Below are 20,290 nucleotides of genomic sequence, written 5' to 3'. Positions count from 1 at the left end.
TATCATAACCTCAATCGGTTGTTTTCTTTCGGTTCAACATGAGGTCTGATGAGTCCTAGGCAATACAATGAGGTAGCTTCCTCTTAAAATCCCAAGCCTCTCCGTGTTTTCTAGGATCTAACATGAAACTTTCTAGTGAAAAACCAAAGTCTTAACTATCTAGGCATTTTCCCAAGGAATGTAACCTTCGTAATGGCAAAACTCACGAAATGATGAAGAAAACAATTAAAATCTATATACAAAATCATGGGTTTTGTATAAAATTGATGAGTTAATGGAGCCAAGTAACATCTGCCTACCAAAATTCTACTTATCCTACTATACAAGCTAGAAGAACATGTCATGTTGGCTCATCAATTTTCCCATCTAACATTGTAATCAATATTATTAAAATCATCATTTACTCTCCAATAAAACCTTCATATCATCATCAACTTTATCCGAGAAGATTTTGTTCCTCGAAAATCACTCGAAGAAGATAACTAAATAGTAATGAACATAAGCTTAGCACTGAATCGTTGGAGAAATTTTCCTGCCCTCATGTCTGTGTTTGGGCTCGTATGAGGATGAACTTTACAAAGGTTCCCTCAAGTATTTGTTTTCTGCTTTTGACCTTTGAGGACTTCTTTCCCATTTTTCCACTGTTTTTTTCTCTTTAATTGTCTAAAGAAAGATATTGTTATTTAAATTCATCAAGATTTCATTTTATAATTCTCGCAGGCCAGCCAGCTTTAACCCTAATAATAAACACTTCATTTCTATACAGTTATATCATTTCATGCTCTATTTTTTTTAATAAATCATCAAGATATTCTCGAATCAATTTATATATCAATATTCTCTATGATAATCTTATAACAATATCACTGCTAAATTTTTAATTATGACCACAAAGCTTATATATACTCATAAAATTAAGAGAGAAAATAAATCTCAATACTTTACCATATCTTGAAGTCTTGTTTTTTTTAATCATAAAATTGAAGTCTTGTTGTTTTCTCCATTCTATGTAAATTATACATATATGTATAAGCTTGAATGTGATGTATGAGAAACACATGCAGACAATGTGGGCTACAAAATCATGGGCCACATGAATGGGAGTCACCATAAATACCATATTATTTTAAGAGAGGAAAGAAAATAAAAACATAATAAAAAAACCATATTATTTTAAGAGAGGAAAGAAAATAAAATAAAATAAAAACTTGAAGCAAAGACATACAATTTCTCCAATGATTGGATTGAGAAACAGGAACCTTAGCCTTGTCTTCTTGTCTAATCATTAGCATGGAATAATCTTCTTTTAGATACCATTTAATTTTGGTTCTATCCACCTTCAAACCCTTAATTTGTATCTTCATCAATGGATTCTTAATAGAAAAATCAGCAATTTATGTGCTAGTTTTGTTATTATTATCTCAATGCAGAAAAGATGGATGTAATTAGAATAGAAAAGGTATATTATTTTTTTATCTAATAAATTCACTCCTAAGCTAAGCTATTATAGATATTGATTTATTTTATGTTTTTATATTTGTATTTTCAACCACATGTTTCTTTTCTTTCTTGATTTATATATATACATAAATAATTCTTTAAATACATGATTTGTTCATGTAATAGAGTCATTCATTAGATTTTACTCAGAATGTCAGTCCTTTTTTGTCAGTCCTTTTTCCTTTGCCTTTGTTTTTGTGTGTTGAGTGATGCCAAAGGACTGCACTTGACAGCTTTTAGGAACGCGTCAACAAGTTTCATTGGGTTTGCAAGCTTTAAAGTGAAATCCTGTGCAGTGACAGAAACTTGCCTCTTTAATTAATTACTACCATGATTAATTTTAAATATTCACAGGCTAATTGGGTCGTGGTGCAGGACATGAATTTAAACAAATCTGAGAAGGATTGAATTGACAAAAAATAATAATTAAGAATTAAGAATATTATAAAAGAAACATTTGATCTGATGTACTTGAATGTCTGTTTTTGACTAGGAAAATCAATGTTTAGTGTCTTAAAATAAAGTTGATGATGGTTGTTTAATGAATATTACAAGAAATGTCACGTCATGGTAGCATAGAACCTGTGAAAACTCTTTCAAACTCATGTGTAATTTCTAAATTTTGTTGGTGTATTAAATAATAAAATAAAAAAAAATATTTCATTGAAGATATAAAGCTAAAGATATAAAATAAATTTATTTCTCAGATAATTTATTAAGTTATTTAGGCTCCTAAACTATATTAAACATCAATTTTATTTTTTTTTATTTGTTTGTTTTGTACCAAAATTCTTTTTTATTTTTTAATGCGATTCTTGATTATTATAAAAAAAATCTCAAAAATGATTTTATAATAAATATCTACAGTTTCAAAATAAAATATACATGCAGACAAGGTCCCTTGATTCTTATTCTCAACACTAGTAACTAAACAATATTTAAGCTTTATCTACCACTTTAGTAAAATTAATGTATTAACAAATTGTAAATAGTATTTTTTTTAATGTTATAATATTTTTAAAACATGATTTTTAATTTAACAAATAATTGGTGAAACTAAAAGCTTAATTTCTTTGGTGGTAATTCAACTCCCTTACCATCGTGGCATTAAATAAGCTTGGACTTTTGAAATTTAAGAAGAAAAAATGAGAATCCAAGGTGGTTTAGTTTATTTTGGCAATAGAATGATGAGGTGTTTTGGAGTGTGGTAGTGATTGTTTTTCAAAATGATTTTTTATTTAGAAATGCATCAAAATAACATTTTATTATTATTTTTAAAAAATTATTTTTGATATCAACACATCAAAATGATCTGAAAACACCAAAAAATTATTAATTTGAAACAAAAAAATTCAATTTTTTTTTAAATATTTTTAAAACACAAAAACAAATTAAGAAGCTAGTCTAATAAAAATGTTTAGAAAGAACTTATTCTATATATTCCAATAATGAAAGATTTTAAGATTGTTGATCTATGAATTGAACTCATGATCCATCCTTCAAATTCTAAGCTAGAAGGTGAGCATTAATTCAAAGTAAATTTTGTTTAGCTTATAATTAACTTCATATATATATATATATATATATATATATATATATATATATATATATATAGTAAATAGTGATCAAAATAATTATGATGAGTCGAGAAAGGTACGAAAAGTTATAAGAAAGGACTCTTGAGTGCCAGTAAAAAGTAGACAAATTAAAGCTCATTTAGGTAAAATCATATCACATTAAAGTCACAATTATTTAGTCTATTTTTCAAGTACCTTTTCTTTTATCGTTATCTTTTTGTTTGAGTCAAGTGGGAAAAAAAAAATTTGTTCCTTGTTGTTGTCCCTTTAGCCACTGCTCGGTTGCTATTGAACCTAAATTTGACTAGTTTTAATTAGAGTTAAAACTTACAAATTGTTCCCGAGCTAGGGATGCAGAAATGGGACTCCACTAGCAAGTCCTCGCCACTTATATGTGTTTATTGAGAAAAAAATATATATTATACATGTAGTACGTACGTATGATATGCAATATCGAACAAGTATATACTAGCTAGGGCTTTGAGGTTATTGCAATTATGGTTGCCAAATCCAACCACTACACTAGCAATTAGGTATTTTTCATCTCGAGATCACAATATCATTAATTTGAAGCTAATAATACACATAAAAATAGAAATTCATATTAAGAAAAAATATATATATATAGCATGACTATGACCCCCAAACCCCAAAATATAATACTACGGATTTCTATATCATAGCTTTGTACTTGGCCAATTTTTTTGAATTAGCAGAGGTACTGCCTCCAGAGTCAAAGGGGGCCTTCCCTAGCTATCACCCACGGACATAACCATCTTCGGTCCAAAAGACAGACTCACACACTTATTTCCTTCCCACCAACAAAGCAATGATCAAATAGAAGCTAGCTATAGACATGCAAAGCAATAGCAGCAACAACAACAACAATCAGCCTCAGACTAGTCATACATCAACAAGCCGTTCTTCGGACTCCGGTGAGGCTTGTGGGGCAGGAAACAAATGGGCATCAAGGCTTCTTAGTGAGTGTGCAAGAGCAATCTCAGAGAAGGACTCTAGCAAGATCCATAACCTTCTATGGATGTTAAATGAGCTTGCCTCTCCTTATGGAGATTGTGAACAGAAATTGGCATCTCATTTCTTGCAAGCTCTCTTTTGTAAGGCTACCGACTCCGGCCAACGGTGCTTCAAAACCCTAACAACAGTAGCTGAAAAGAGCCACTCCTTTGATTCAGCTAGGAAATTGATACTAAAATTCCAAGAGGTAAGCCCATGGACTACTTTTGGTCATGTGGCTTCAAACGGTGCAATTTTGGAGGCCTTAGATGGGGCGAGCAAACTTCACATAATTGATATAAGCCATACCCTTTGCACACAATGGCCTACTTTGCTAGAAGCTTTAGCTACAAGAAATGATGAGACGCCGCATTTAAAGCTCACCGTTGTGGTAACTGCTAGCATTGTAAGATCGGTCATGAAAGAAATTGGCCAAAGAATGGAGAAGTTTGCTAGGTTAATGGGAGTGCCCTTTGAGCTTAATGTAATTAGTGGGCTAAACCATTTAGGAGAGCTCACAAAGGACAGGCTAGGAGTTCAAGAAGATGAAGCTGTCGCGATTAATTGCAATGGGGCATTGAGAAGAGTTGGAGTAGAGGAAAGAAATTCTGTGATCCAGATGTTTCAATCACTTAACCCTCGAGTTGTGACAATTGTTGAAGAAGAAGCTGATTTTACTAGCTCAAGATATGACTTTGTCAAGTGCTTTGAAGAGTGCCTTAGGTATTATACACTATATTTTGAGATGCTAGAGGAGAGCTTTGTCCCAACTAGTAATGAGAGATTGATGTTGGAGAGGGAATGTTCAAGGAACATAGTTAGAGTTTTGGCTTGTGATGAAGGAAATGATGGAGGAGAGTGTGAAAGAAGGGAGAGGGGAAGCCAATGGTTTGAAAGGCTAAGGGAGGCATTTTCCCCTGTTGGGTTCAGTGATGATGTTGTCGATGATGTCAAGGCATTGCTTAAGAGATACCGAGCTGGGTGGGCACTAGTGCTACCTCAAGGAGATCATGACTCAGGAATTTACTTAACATGGAAAGAAGAACCTGTGGTATGGGCTTCTGCATGGAAACCCTAGAGGAGAATTATAGCTAGAACACCATGATCTCCACACTCAAAGTCAAGGCTTAGCATGGCAATTTATTCACAATTTGGGAAGCACTGCCATGAACACAACATATTGATTCCTGTCAATCATGAAGTACTACTACTTTCACTTTTCATTTCTTCTTCTCATTCATGCATATTTGTGTCTTCTGTACTCCAACTTTTCTTTTCTTATGCTTTATGCTTGGGAGTTTGTGTTGCTTTTTAACAACTTTAATTAGATCATTGTATTTGTTTGAAGGTGTTTGCACTTGTTCCTCTTTTTCAGTTCCACAGCATCCCTTTCCCTTTTGGCTTTCCTGCTCAATATCTTTCTCTTCATCCCATAGTGGGCAATTTGTAAGCAGTACATGTTTTCATAGAAAGCGATGATATATATCAATGATATGATATAGTTTCTATCCACCCACTATCCAAGAATAGCTAGCATGCACCACCTTTAATTTTTCTTTTCTTTTTCTTTTCTTTTCTAATCTTTTTAGTCCCCTTTATTCCTTCCTAATTTCCTAATGTACTAAATATATTGACAAATCTTCAGTGGACTGCGCTGGTGTAAATTAGCTACAAACAGGTAAGCATAAGTACATGCATGGGAGGATTCGGTGTATAGTTTAGGTATTGTTCTTGTCCTTGCTTTCCATCTTCCTGCAATTCCCATGGCAATTCAAGAAACAAATTGAATGATCCTCTCCTTCAATTCTTATTAGAATATTAATGTCTACCAGAACCTAGCTAGCTGGTGACATATATATGCCTCCAGTCCTTCCAAAAGGAGAGGAAAACAAAATGGAAAGAAGAAACGGGATTAAATAAATGACTATTTGGGAATATATTCTTTGATGGTGGTGGGTGGCCTGCAAGAGCACCCATTTATTAATGTTTAAGCCTCCACTACATTTAATTATCATTTAATTATGTTATATTTAGTTATTGATAATTACATAGAAGAGTTTCGAACTCTGAAAAAAGAGGAGATATTAATTTCAATTGATTTATTTATTTCTTCTACAAAAGTATATAAAAGAGCTTCAGGTTTTTTTTAAGAAAGAGTAGATATTAATGTCAATTTATTTATTTATTTATTTATTCTTCAGCAAAAGAGCATAAATTTGAGATTTCTTGGAGAAGAGGCACGAGAATTAATTAATTGAACTTGTTAGATTCTACTATATATATATATGTTAATTAATTGAGATATATAAAATTAATACCTAAATTAAATAATTAACCACTTTCTATTTTGTCTAATCTATTTTATTGATTTTTGTATATTAAAATCAAATTTATGTATGAAAGAATATTTAGACAAATCAATTAGCACATTTAAACTAGCATATAAAAATAATTATTCGTCCCATCGATCCTTCGAACCATAATGGATAACACTGTTGCAAATCCAATTACCACCACCATATATACCCAAGAGCCAAGCAGATTAAACTAAATTAATTTATTCGCATGATGCTAACGAGCACATCTCTACATCATCAATTTGGAGAGTAGCTTGGAGATGACGTTTTCAATGATGCATGACTGAAGTTAATTTATTAAATTATTTGTCCCAGATCAACACAAGAATCCTCTCCTCTCTGCGATGATGCTGTAGGGGAGCTAACCTAAAATTGCCAGATGACTAGAAAGTTTCTTGACCAAGAGCAAGTTGTTTTACGGGCAAGTGGATGGATGGTAATAGCCTAATAGGTTTTGTCGAGCTACTGAGAAACCACAAATTAATTAATGGGTTCTCAGAGACTTCACCAACTATGCGAAAAGTGGTAGTAATTACTTTATGACAACATTCTCTTGCGAGGATCTAAAGTACTGGATAGATATTAGGGTTCTTGGATTAGGTGAAAAAAGAGAGTTTATGACAACATTCTCTTGAGGATCTAAACTAGATATATAGGGTTCGTGGATTAGGTGAATCTATTAGGACATTAATACCTTGTATCTATCACCATTAGGTCAATATTTTTCATGTCACTCTTAACCTAACACATTACACACATCTTATCCACTAACTTTCCTCTATTTTCATACGCTTTGATGAATCGGTTGAGATATATTCCCATGTACGTATCATCATAAAATGTTTTACATGAAGAAGGTAAGATCAATGGGGTTTCTTATTTTCCTTGGCTAATCGATCCCATGTGTGATCGATCATGAATCACAGAATTGATCAAGAGGGGCTGTGCTATTGGAAAAGGGACAAGAGAGGACAGATTTGTGAGGAAATATATACGTAAAATTGACATAAAGAAAAGAGAGAGAGGGACCAGGAAGAGACCTTGGTGGCAAACAGATGAGTACCAACTAGATCCCATGCTTGCTTTTATGTCTAGTGATTTGAATAGCATATTTGCCTTTAATTGCCATACTTGTGTAGCAACTTTAAGCCAACATTATATAGTGGAAAACATCTTTTGTGGATTTAGATAAGACTTTTGCGCTATTTTCTCACTTACATATATCTCTGATGGATCATATATGCACAGCTTTCTTCAGGAGCCTATATTATCACTAACACTTCCATCACATGCTCCCATACACACAAATACAGTACTCGCCGTCAAACACGCATGGGCACATAATTGTGAAGAACCTTCCTTTCTCTTCTTCAAATAATTTATTTTACTCATCTTTTCATGTTTGTTCTCTTGTTATTCAAATTGACATGGAAGATTCATACATGATCTGTCCATAACTTTAAAAATATCAATCAACCCCACAAATTAATTTAAAACTCGGTCAAAACATGGCCGATATTAAACTCCTTTTTAGATTTTAAAAAAATATTTTTTGATTAATTTGAAAAAGAGAGGACCTCGAGAGTGGCTTTGCTTAAACTCTTTTTTTTATTTTTTGAAAAATATGTTTATCAGTGGTCTCACCCCTTAATTTGTGCCATATAATAGTACCTCGAGAGTGGCTTAATTAGCTACCAAATGTGATAGTCTCTATCCAATCCATGTAAGGTATTGTCTGTCTTGTTTTGACCACACATGCATGGCTTCATGATAATTTTATCCCACAAAAAGCATCTCAGGGTTTAAAACTTTGACCATCCACTAAAGTCCTAGACCACTCTAAGTGCCATCTCCAGTAACACCACCATTTATTTATATTCCAAGAAAAATAAGGTGCTAATTGAATCTTGTCTTCTTCTCACCAAGTTCTTTTGCCAGCGAGATTGCTTTATAAATGATAATAAAAGAGAAAGTATGTCCATTAACATAAGCCAAATGCAAAAATATAATATCAATCTTCTAACTATATATAAATCTCGATCTCATCCCTCTGCTTTTGACATTTTCATGGATTGATCCCTCTATTTTTTTATTAAGTTCATCCATGCACTCCATGATCATTAAAAATCTGTTCCCTCAGTTCACTTGCGTTGATTTCAATGTTGTTTTTTTTTAATTGTTTAGTACAGGAGTCAGAATTAATTAAAAAAGAAACAAATTGACGAGATATTACTAGTAAATGCAAAAATACATTGAAAATAAAAGAATATATATATATTATATTTAAATCAATGATATCTTAAATCTAATAATCTCTCACCCAGCTAGAGAAACTTGTTTTTGTACGGACATCAATCACCTTTTATACGACTTTATCAAATTGACGAAAAGGTGTTACTAATAAATGTAGAAATATATACACACAGGCATAAAACTTCATAAAGTCATAGAACTCCAGATCATGATACGATCCCTTTTCACATTTAAAAAAGAGCTGATTAAAGATGTAAAAGGTGATTGATGTTCTTGCAAAAACAGGTTTTCTCTGGTTGGGTGAGATATATAATCCTGTCTAAATCTGATGGTCTCTCACCCAACCAGAGAAAACTTGTTTTTGTAAGAACATCTATCACCTGTTACATTTTTAATCAACTCTTCTCTTTAACTGTGAATAGGGATCGTATCAACTTCTAGATTCTTATGACTTTATTATCAAGTTTTGTGTGTTTGTGTTGTATGAATGAATGGTGTTTTGATGCACGGTGTTTTTTAAAGTATTTTTTAATTTAAAATGTATCAAAATAAATTTTTTTAGGTTTTTTTAAATTTTTATATTAACACATTAAAATCATTCAAAAATACCTAAAACTATAAATTTAGTAATTTTTTTAAAAAAAAAGCACTTTCAAAAGTAGGTTATAATACAAAAACAAACATTCACATGTGTTAGATTGAGTCATAAACAAAATTATTTTGTACATTTTATTTTAGATGGAAGCTTTAAAAAAATATGAGAAAGAAATTTTTTTGCTGATATATCAATACATGTATGCATTGTTTTAGAACTCGACTTGATCTAGCGGGTTGATCCATGATCTAGGTGATCCAAAGCCTAGGCTAAATCGGGTTTCAATAAAAATAGAGAGAGAGTTGATCTGAAGTGACCTAGTCAAAAACTTAGGTTGACTCACCACCCGATTAGCTCGGAAAAAACTTAGTCAAAATTAACTTGTTAACTTTATTCCTTTCTTTTAACTTTTTTTCAAAATGATATAATTTTGGCTTTTTTTATAAAATTAAAAAAATTAAGCACCTCACTTGTGAATTGAAAATTATCTCGGTTTAATTAATCTTTAAATCGAATTTAAAAGCTATGCTTGTATATTAATGATTTGTCTATTTTTTTTTTATTTCCAATTTAGCTCGTGCTCGGACCCTACCTATCTCCTTGAAAAGAGATGTTTTAAAGGCTTTTCTTTCACAATCATTCAGCGAATTGAATAGGAGGCAAATTGAAAGTGAAGGTTAGAATGATAAGCTTCTATATATACTTTTTTCCGGATAAAAGGGAAAATGTATTGCAATTATTGGCCCCTATATTTTATCACTTCACAATTATTGATCATTCAATATTGTAAGTTACTCCTCCTCCCTTCCAAGATTATTAAACAATTAAATTAAATTATGTTGGAAATTATTATTATTATTTTGTAAATTTGTAAATCTTTGTTAAAAAATATTACTTGCACATAAAAATAAATATGCATAAAATTTTAAAGAATTAGGCATAGTATTAATTGTCCATTCTAAGCAAGTCTCCAATATCCATCATCAAAGCTATATTGCATATAATTAGAGGTGTTCACGGTCTAGTTCGGTTCGGTTTTAATCTAAAAATTCAACCGAACCGAAAAATAGTATTCCTTGTTAATATAATTCGGACCGAACTGAGAACCGGTTCAAACCGAACCAGTTTTGTTCGGTTTGGGTTGATTTTTTAGCATTAAAAACCAGAAAAACCGAAATGTTTTTGTTGTTACCATTGTCGACCATGAAATAAACTAGAGAGCAAGAGTGATTGTAGGAGAAGTCGACCATGAAACAAACTAGAGTAATGAAATAAAGTAAGATTTAATGTGTAAATGCAATTACTCGCCAATCTTTCTTGAAAACAAATTGTGTACACATGCAACAGTGTTAGATGCAGCATTCCCCCACTGTTTTTCAAAGACAAAATATTCGTAATTAATCGACAATAAGAGAATGAGAGAGAAGAGCATAAAGGAGAAGGAGCGGGAGGGAGGGGTGGGGCAGTTGGAAAGGAAGAAGGGGAAGGGGAAAGAGGAAAGGGAAGGAGAGTTGGAAAGGTAGGGTCATGGTTGTTAGGTTAAGGATGTTTCTTTTTATATTTTTTTTTAGATTCAATTAAACCGGTTTGATTTGGTCCGGTTCAATCAGTTTAAGCTTTTTTAAACCGGAACCGAACAGTACCGGGTGGTTTTTTATTTTTTAATCGGTTTATTCGGTTTTTTCTATCGGTTCGGTTTTTTCAGTTAATTTTTTCTTGGTTTTTTTATTTAATTGGTAGATCAGTTTTTTTGAACACCTCTACATATAATTATATGGTTTTTTAATAACCCTAAAACCTTAGTCAGCTTTCATGAATTCTAATACATGCTTGGTTCAGTTTTAGTATGAAAAGAAATGAATCAAGTATTGTATAACGCCGTGGTCGAGAATGACTCTTGAAATTCGAGATGGGACAAATTTGAGCACAAAAGCAAACCCTTTCTCATTTCCTCCTTCATTGGAATGGGTTTTTTTTTTTCAATCATAATAGTATTCAACGAGTTAGACTGGCAATGCTTCATTTTTATTTTATCATGTTTCTAGTAATGATATTATAACTATAGTTATAAAATCCAACTCAGCTTATGATCTTATTTGTTACTTGGATTATAAATATACATGTGTCAACCTGGATCAATTCAAAATAATATCATTTCAATATTTTTAAAATTAAAACAATATTGTTTTTTTAAAAAAATTATATCCGATTTTGTTCAGATTAATTAAAGTTTGAGAGCAGTCAACTTATATGAATCGAATTTTGAATTTGATGGGACACCAAATTGACTAACCTATGGTTTTTATAACAATGATTATTTGGTAGCTCGAAAAAAGAACAAAACACATAGATCAAACTATTTAAAGCCTTTGGGTCAGTACCCGGTAGCCCAATAAGTTGGAAGCCCACAAACACAGACTCTTGCGTAATAAAATCAATTTTATAGGGCCAAACCAGTCAGAAACCCAATAAATTTTCTAGGGTTTAAAATCAGTGATAATTGTCTCACTGTATATATATATATATATATATATATATATCTCCACTTTAACATAGCTAGGGTTTGGGGCGTGCTTATACATCACTGAAAACGAAGATCTCTCAAAATGGTACTACTCTTTTACCTCCCTTTATTTTGCTTACATTTATTTGTTTGTTTGTTGCAGAGATCATGTTTCTTCGTGGTTTGTGTTATTTTCTTTGTTTTTTGCAAGACAAAACGATGAGTTTCTGTGCGTGTTTTTTTAGCATGTTGTGTTTTTTTAATGTCTATCTGTCTTTTGGTACCTGGGACTTGTTGGGTGTTTTTGTATTCATTGTAACATTTTGAAAGATTGAAACTTGGGGTTAAGAATATAATGAAGTTTTTGACTTTTTGATCGTGGAGCTCTTTTTTTTTGGAGCTTGTTCATTGAGTTCTTGATTTTTTTTATAGTGAAGGAAGGAAACCCAGAAAAATAAAGTTGTTGTGGGATCGGAAGAGAATGGAATTAGTGATCGGTTAATGTTAATGGTAGCTTTATGTGTGAGAAAGAAAGTGATAGTAGGTGTGGAGTTGAAATTGCCTGTAATTGTAGCTTTCTTATGTCGAAGTAGGTTTTAAAGCAGATTTACTGTAATGTGATTGTGGAGGTTATTTTTTGTTGGGATCATTTTTATGTCTGTGTGTTTGATTTACTGAATCCAGTGGTGCTCAAACGTTTAGTCTTAGCTCGGTGGGGACTGGGCATGGTCTAAGGTACAATTTATTGAAATCTGGGGTTCTTTCTAGTAAGACTGAGTGAAAGATGTCTAAATTTTAGAATAAGAGAAAGGAGCCTGCAAATGGAGATAGGTAAAAAGGATATGGTCTAATAGAATTTGAGTACATTTGTTGCTTTGCCATTTTGTTCCCTGTCCTCTATTTGTGATCAGATGTATAAATTGCTATTGACCAATGGGAAGACCTTTTTTTCCCCATTTAAGCACCCTTTGCATCAATGTGAATTTAGTTTTTCAAGCTGCTTAATCTTGAATAAATACTGGGTAGAGTTTTGGACTTTTGCATCTCAAATCTCAATTGTTTTGAGGTGTATGAATTTCTTGATATTTTTAATTTCTTTTGTCCATTCTTCTGCATTGAAAGAATTTTGAATGAGGTTTGAGAATGGTTGCGAAAATGGGTGGATGTACTTAATCATGTTTTGTCAATTCATATCGTTTGATAATTTGATTTTATAATCTTTTTTATTTAGTGATATTTTCAATCATTTCATTTTGGTGCTTAGTGTATTTGTTTTTTTGTTTTGATACACAGCCTAAGCAAATCCATGAGATCAAGGATTTCCTTCTTACTGCCAGAAGGAAAGATGCACGCTCTGTGAAGATCAAGAGGAGCAAAGATGCTGTCAAGTTCAAGGTTCGCTGCTCGAAGTACCTCTACACCCTTTGTGTCTTTGACACTGAGAAGGCAGACAAGCTGAAGCAATCTCTTCCTCCAGGTCAATTATCAAAAACCCTCCTTGTCAAGTTATTATTCACAGCTTTTAATTGTTCCATGCTTCTCTAGTATTCTTAACTTGTGAAATTCACAAACTCAAATTTGTACATAGAACCAATAAGAACACGGAGATAAACCAAAAAAATAAAAACCACTACCAACAAGGCATATATGCATCTGCATTAATTATCAACTTGAGATAGTCAGATGATTTTAGTATCGTTATTTCTGCTATTGCAAGTTATTGATGATAGGTAGTCGTTTTCCTTAATCGCAACTTCATTATTTGCCTGCAGGTTTGAGTGTTCAAGACCTGTGAAAGAAGGTAGTCTGGTCCAAGCTTGTCAGTTGATTTCTAGGAGAGATATGAACAAGAATTTTCCTTTCTCATGTTCCTTTTTTGATGTTTAAAATACTTCCTAAAGGATTTTGGCTTGGTATTCACTGTGATGAAGTGTTTATGGATCTTTTGGTAGTTAATGTCATCCTGAAATTTATCTGAAGTTTTGTGGTTTTTTCTTTTGATTCTGTCTATAATGTCTATCACACCATCTTTTTCAGAGCTTTCATAGTTTTTGGATTCAAACAGCAAGGATATGGTCCAAACTCCAAACATCACCATTCAATTTGGGGTGATAACTTTCTGTGCATTTATCACTTTCGGGTAATAACTTTGCATGCTAATTTCAGGTTATATCCTCGTGTGCAAAAGAGCAATTTCAGGTAATAACCTGGTTTTATGGCACCTAGTTCGGCCAAAAACTTGCCAATTTCGGGTAATAACTAGGTTTTCGGGTAAAAACTTGGCATGGAAACATCCAGTTCGGGTAAATACTTGTAAAGTTCGGGCAAAAAAACTTGGCATATTCGGGTAAAAACTTGGCGTCTGAGGTTGTGCCTTGGCATGGAAACACATTCTTCGGGGAATAGCTAGCCAAGGTCGGGCCTCAACTTTGTGTACAAGCACTAATTCGGGCAGTAGTTTTTCGCTAATCCCATATGTTTTCAATTTCGGGTAATAACCTGCCATGGTAACACCCACTTTCGGTTAGTAACTTACCTTGAAACTCCAATTTTGGGCGATAGCTTTACGTGCAAAAACAAAGGGCATCTGGGAGCCAAAAAAGATCTTACAAAAAAAAAAAAACTATTTTTTAGCTCCTTTTTTTCTTGATTTTGCAGCTCCACGATGAAGAGATGAAGAGGCTAAATAATATTTATGTTAAAAAAAAATCATTTCTACATGTATCTTAAAAGAGCCCAAGTATTAAAATATATTATTTAAATACTTCTTCTTACATCAATTAAATTTTTCTCTATAGTTTTTCTTAAAAATCTAAAAATATTAATATTAAATATATTAAAATACAAATAGGTGTTAAAATGGATTTTTTTATCGGTGTACATAAAAAAAATTATATTTACACAAATTAAAAAAATCCAAAGAAGCCAAATTAAAAATATGTAATACGATAGCTATATAAACAAAAAAAAAAACAAGAGCATAGTATTATTAAGACTACGATATTTCTTCGTTTTATTGTATATCAAATGTATTAAAAATAAAACTAATTTTTTATTATTGAAATACACAAATAAAAAAATAAAACTATATTTATATTATTTAAAAAGTTATATTAACAATTTGAATCCACTAAATAGCATCTCAACTTTTAGATATTCGATCATTGGTTTCTGAAAAAGAAAATTCAGAAGATGATGATGTCCTTGAATTGAGGTGGGGTTAAATGGGACAAGGCTTCAAGCTGTCCTTGAAAATGATTGGCTGTAACAAAGGGGTAAGAAATTCTAAATTATTTTTTTTTCATTTTAATATATTAATATTAAAATAAATTTTAAAAATTAAAAAAATATATTATTTTGATCTCGAATGACCGTTAACTTTATGAATGTTCAATTTATAATTCAATTGATCGTATTAATATTAGATTTAAGTTTTTTTTTTTAAAATGATAAGTTAACTTTTTATTAAAAAAAATAAAACAGTATTATTTTAAAATAACCCGGATACATCTAAATTACCCTGTTTAACCCGACCTTTCGGGGCCGGGTTTATGACTTTGCATAAAGCAAGCTATCGTGGATTCAAGATGGAAAGCACACCTGCCATATCACTGTATAATGACAAATATACCCTTATTCTTTCACTAAAATGACCCACTAAATCCTTGGAGGACCTTCCTGCGAATCAAACATTTCTTTGCCTTCCAACATGTTTGAATTGTCTCTGTGATTCAATATCTCTCTCTACTGCACTTCAGATACTCATAGTGTCAGAAAAAGAGAGAAATCCCATCTCTCCAAGGTAAGTTGTTTTTCCTTCTTTATTTTTTTCTGTATATAAGCACGTATCTGTTTTGTTTTTATCAATATGTGAACTACTGTTTGGTCACCGAGAAAATACAATGACTTGAAATGGAAAGTTTTGAATCATGGGTTTTTGTTTAACTGGTTGATATTTGAAACCCAGTTTTTAGTTTTTCAAATTGAGTTGTTTTTTTTTTTAATGGAATCTTATTTTGAGTATTTGACTGGTAAAGGAATAGTTATTTAGAGAATAATCAGTGCTCAAGGTAGGTAATTGAATGTGTATCTATGTTTGATAACCGAGAAAATGTGGGAAAAGATAATGAGGGGTTTTTCATTGAGCTAAATACAATAACTTTTCTTTGTTGTTTTTTTGGTATTTTAGTTAATTCAGAAATTTGCAAAATTAAGATTGATTTGTTGTTTTCTGGGAAATTCATGAAGGGTTTTGTTTTTTCTGTTGCATTAATTGGACTGGTGGAGATTTCAGCTGCTGAAGAACGTTATGAGAGTGAATTTAAGTTCAAGAATTGGTTAAACGACAAGTCTTTTTTGAGGGATTCTACCCGTACCCTTGTTGTGAAGCATTGTCAAAGCTTTTGTTGGGTTGTAACTGTGCAGAAACTAGAAAGATGTTTGGGAAGTCAGTAGTCCAAGTGTCAACCTGCCCTACTATGCTATCTTCGTCATCATTGGTTAATGTATCTCCTGGTTCTTCAAATTTCCGGCCTTGTCTTCGAGCAAGACCGCAAAAGAAACTCTTGGGGGTGCGGGCTATGTCAGCAGATACAGGACATAGCCAACCACCACCCTCTTCTTCGGAGAAGATGAATCCACTTGCTGTTGTTTTGGAGGTACCTGTTAATATTTGGAGGCAAACGTTAAAGCCATTAGGTGATTTTGGGTTTGGTCGGAGGAGCATTTGGGAAGGTGGTGTTGGGTTGTTTCTTGTGTCTGGTGCAGTGCTTGTTGCACTCAGTTTGGCGTGGTTGCGAGGTTTTCAGCTGCGATCTAAATTCAGGAAGTACTTGGCTGTCATTGAGTTTGCTCAGGCTAGTGGTATTTGCACAGGAACACATGTTAGGATTAGAGGGGTCACTGTTGGTGAAGTTGTCCGTGTTAATCCTTCCTTGAAGAGTATTGAAGCAGTTGTGGAGGTTAGATTATAGAAATTTATTTTTTTGTTTCACCCTGACATTTAAATACTAAGTTTTGTGGTTTTATTAGCAAGTCAAATGCGTTCCCTTGTATTTTTCAGGTTGAGGATGATAAAATTTTCATACCTAGAAATTCACTAGTTGAGGTGAACCAATCTGGTCTTCTCATGGAAACAATGATTGATATTACTCCTCGTGATCCAATTCCAAAACCTTCTGTCGGACCTCTTGATGCTGAATGTGTTAAAGAAGGTCTAATTGTATGTGATAGGCAAAGGATAAAGGGAATTCAAGGGGTGAGTTTGGATGCCTTGGTTGGGATATTCACCCGTATTGGACGAGAAGTAGAGGAAATTGGTGTTGCCAATAGCTATGCCCTGGCTGAGCGTGTTGCTGCTGTAATTGAAGAGGCAAAGCCACTGCTTACAAAGGTGTGATGTGACCTCCTTATGCTTTGTTCTAATTTTGATTGATAATAGATAACCTCGAATACACTTTTTAACTAAATAGCTGTCTCACATTTGCAATCATCAACATGGTTATTGTGAAAATGAAGGCTTTCTTGCTGCACTAGTTAAATGTCACCTGCAGCCTTATGAAATTTCTTCTGACCTTATTTATCTTGATAAAATATGCTGCATGTGGGCCAATCAGTTCAAAGAATTTGCTGGGGTATCCTTTGGGACCAAAAGAAGTGCAGAATTCGTGATGATATAATATGTCTTAAAATTTTAATAAAATGAAAGAGAGATTTAACTTGAGCATTGCTTTTGTAAGATTTTTAAGAAACTATATATTTAGTTTAGGTGTTCAGGAACTGTCTAGACTCTAGCTTGTTTATTTGATTGATCAAGTAGATAGAATTCTATAAATGGCAATGCTTTTCAGGGTTAAGATCATTGGCCTTTAATTTGTAATTACCATGAGTGAACTACATTACAGGATGTGAGAGCACAGCATTCCATTGTACCAGAAAACTTAAAAAGTGAATAATGTATTCTCATTCCTTTTTCACTAAAACCTAAGCATTATTGTCATATATGCATTATGATCCTTTACAGGTAGGCAATTTGGACAATGGTCGGTAAATTAAGTGTGCAACTTTTTCAACACTTTGAATCTGTCTGCATGTACTTGTCTACTTTGTGATTGAAATTGTTCCATTTATGTTGTCAACATTTAGCTTGTACTAATGCATACTTTGATTTTGATGAAGTGATGTCTCAGATAAAAGCCATGACCGAAGATGTTCAACCTTTGCTGTCTGAGGTTCGTGATAGTGGCCTACTAAAGGAAGTTGAGAACTTAACCAGAAGCCTAACACTAGCTTCTGAAGATTTAAGGTGAAATCTCCCGAATACTTTCTGTTATGTCACCTCCCTCCCTCTCCCCTTCAGTGGCCCCCAAAGCCGCCAAATATTTAACACACATCACCTTTTTTACCTTAGGAAACAATGTAGAATGTTCATTGATGTCTCACATTTTTCATTTTAACGTTCATATTTGATTGTGACCTAAATGAGAAATCCAAATATGACCAAAAAGAAACAAAGTGGTGGTTTTTTATGGAAAACTAGGTTTACTGCATCTCTCTCTCTCTTACTAGCTCACAATTATAAACCTTCCCTTTTCTTCAGAAGGGCACATACATCCATTATGACACCGGAGAACAGTGAGTTGATTCAGAAGTCCATTTACAGTCTGATTTTCACTTTGAAAAACATTGAGGTGAGATCTTAATCTGAAACTTGTTACTTTTTTTCTGATAATGCAGAAATCATGAGTGCTTTTGTTTGTTTGTTTTTTCCCTGTTCTGTTTATTCTTCAACAATATCAGAATATAAGCTCTGATATTCTGGGATTCACGGGTGATGAGGCTACAAGACGGAACTTGAAAGCACTTATAAAGTCCCTCAGCAGGTTATTATGAGAGCAAATGAACTGTGAAAATGGCATGGTAATCTTCAACAATTGATTGTTAGATGGCATGAAATGTTTTCCTCATTATGTTAGCATTGATGTAGAAGGGCTCATGCCAGAGTGTTTGTTGAATGTTTTCCCTTGGCCTAGCTAGAAGAGACAGGTAATGCTTCTTTGACGAAAGCATTTTTGTTATAGGAAACCGTTGATTGGCATTCTGAATATCTTTTCCCAACCAAGAAATTAAGTCCATTTCGCAGAAATAGAATACATCATCAAAAATTTATCACATGGTAAAGAATTTTTCAAAGAATCAGAAGCTTCCACACGTATCTTGTAGTAAATGTGCACAAAGATGAAGACTGACTATTTTGAAGCTCTTACTGTCTTGTGATTGCATTTTACATACCTAGCTTTGTGCTTCTTTTTGTCTCAATGGAAGTCATTTCCCATGGATTTATGCTAGTGTGACCTTGAATCGGGGGGCTTCATCTTGCATTTAGTAGGAAAAACCATCATGTTTCAAGCAGAAAGTAACATTTTCATATCGTGCATTTGGTGTTAGATGAATGGATTTCAACCAACTTCTTTTATGATGCATTTGAGTGCTCCACGACTTGGTTTCCGTTTTCCCCAACGAGCACGTGACCATAATTTTTTCTCTTACGAGACTCCAAATATCTCAAGTGTTTTTAACAAGCCCTAGCATACGGGACAAAAAGGAAGGGGCTGGCTTACTGTTCGTTAGGCTTTAGGTATTCCAAACCGAGTTCCAAAAAAATCTGTCTTTTTTTTAAATTAATTTCTTATATATGTTTTTAGGTTGTTTTGCTATGCAATATTAAAAATAATTTTAAAAAATAAAAAAAATTATTTTAATGTATTTCCAACTGTTAATATATTTAAATCTCAAGGGGATATGTATTTCTTTTTTCAAGCTGCAATAAAAAGAAAATGGAAAAAAAAATCAATGGTCTCTTGCTTTTTCTTCTTTTTAATGAGGTTAATGGACTAGAGGGGAGAGCTAGCCCTTCCTTGCTATTCTTCTTGTTTAGGAATAGTGTAGTACTCCAATTTCTAAAAAGAAAAAAAAATGGGGTTGGAAAACGGAAAACTAGTTTTTCAATTTTCCAAATTTGTATTGAGTTTGAAAAACATATTTTAGAAATTATTCATAATTTTTCAATATAAATCTTACACTGTTTTTCAAATGAAGAAAAGAAATTAACGATATTTTTTTTCTTTTATCTATAAGCATTTTTTTAGCTATGTAAAATATTCAAATTATTACTTCTTTATATCTTTGTTTTATTTAGTGGCATAAATTTAATTTTTATTATAAATCTAATGTTATTTTTATGATAATCTTTTATTTAAATAAAATAAAATAAATATTCTATAATTAGATTATTACAAATACAAAAACATTAAGATGATTATTATAAATTATTTTTAACAAATGAATACGCTTTTTTAATTTTCTATAAAAAAAAAAAAAGGAAAGGAAAATTGTTTTTCACTGAACTCATGTTCTGGTTTCAGTTGAGAGAACTTGAATGAGTGGTTTTATGAAGATGTCTGATGGGTTTTATCCTCTCTCTGCTCCAACT

The 20,290-nt window shown here is 32.5% G+C and overlaps 3 protein-coding genes across 6 annotated transcripts in view; all 3 read left to right on the top strand.

The window, feature by feature from the left end:
- The window catches only part of LOC7491734 (60S ribosomal protein L38), a 35,763-nt gene extending 21,985 nt beyond the window's left edge, over positions 1 to 13,778 (top strand). Inside the window, exons 2-4 of the mRNA XM_002309747.4 lie at positions 11,853 to 11,905; positions 13,093 to 13,276; positions 13,572 to 13,778. Coding sequence (XP_002309783.4) covers positions 11,903 to 11,905; positions 13,093 to 13,276; positions 13,572 to 13,594 — 210 coding nt within the window. The 5' untranslated portion in view covers positions 11,853 to 11,902 and the 3' untranslated portion in view covers positions 13,595 to 13,778. The remainder of the gene's footprint in view (positions 1 to 11,852; positions 11,906 to 13,092; positions 13,277 to 13,571) is intronic.
- LOC7491733 (protein SHORT-ROOT) lies at positions 3,663 to 5,603 on the top strand. Its single transcript, XM_002309746.3, has one exon. The coding sequence runs from the start codon at positions 3,934 to 3,936 to the stop codon at positions 5,167 to 5,169; it is 1,236 nt and encodes a 411-aa protein (XP_002309782.1). The 5' UTR covers positions 3,663 to 3,933; the 3' UTR covers positions 5,170 to 5,603.
- Positions 13,779 to 15,423: 1,645 nt separating the features above from the next.
- On the top strand, positions 15,424 to 18,923 carry LOC7491735 (protein TRIGALACTOSYLDIACYLGLYCEROL 2, chloroplastic). Of its 4 annotated transcripts, none has more exons than XM_002309748.4 (6): positions 15,438 to 15,601; positions 16,094 to 16,760; positions 16,862 to 17,191; positions 17,988 to 18,103; positions 18,398 to 18,488; positions 18,598 to 18,923. In XM_002309748.4, exons 2-6 carry the CDS (start codon positions 16,236 to 16,238, stop codon positions 18,688 to 18,690), a joined length of 1,155 nt encoding a protein of 384 aa, XP_002309784.2. In that variant the 5' UTR covers positions 15,438 to 15,601; positions 16,094 to 16,235; the 3' UTR covers positions 18,691 to 18,923. The 4 variants fall into 4 exon arrangements, with proteins under 4 accessions (XP_024460681.1, XP_002309784.2, XP_024460678.1 ...); XM_024604910.2 differs by having other exon boundaries at positions 15,442 to 15,601; positions 16,087 to 16,760; XM_024604911.2 differs by having other exon boundaries at positions 15,442 to 15,601; positions 16,048 to 16,760.
- The last annotated feature ends 1,367 nt before the right edge of the window (positions 18,924 to 20,290 follow it).

Source organism: Populus trichocarpa, chromosome 7 (assembly GCF_000002775.5).
Source record: "Populus trichocarpa isolate Nisqually-1 chromosome 7, P.trichocarpa_v4.1, whole genome shotgun sequence".
NCBI classification, from domain to species: domain Eukaryota; kingdom Viridiplantae; phylum Streptophyta; class Magnoliopsida; order Malpighiales; family Salicaceae; genus Populus; species Populus trichocarpa.
Note: the sequence above shows the minus strand (reverse complement) of the source record. Positions and strands in the feature narration are given on the sequence as shown.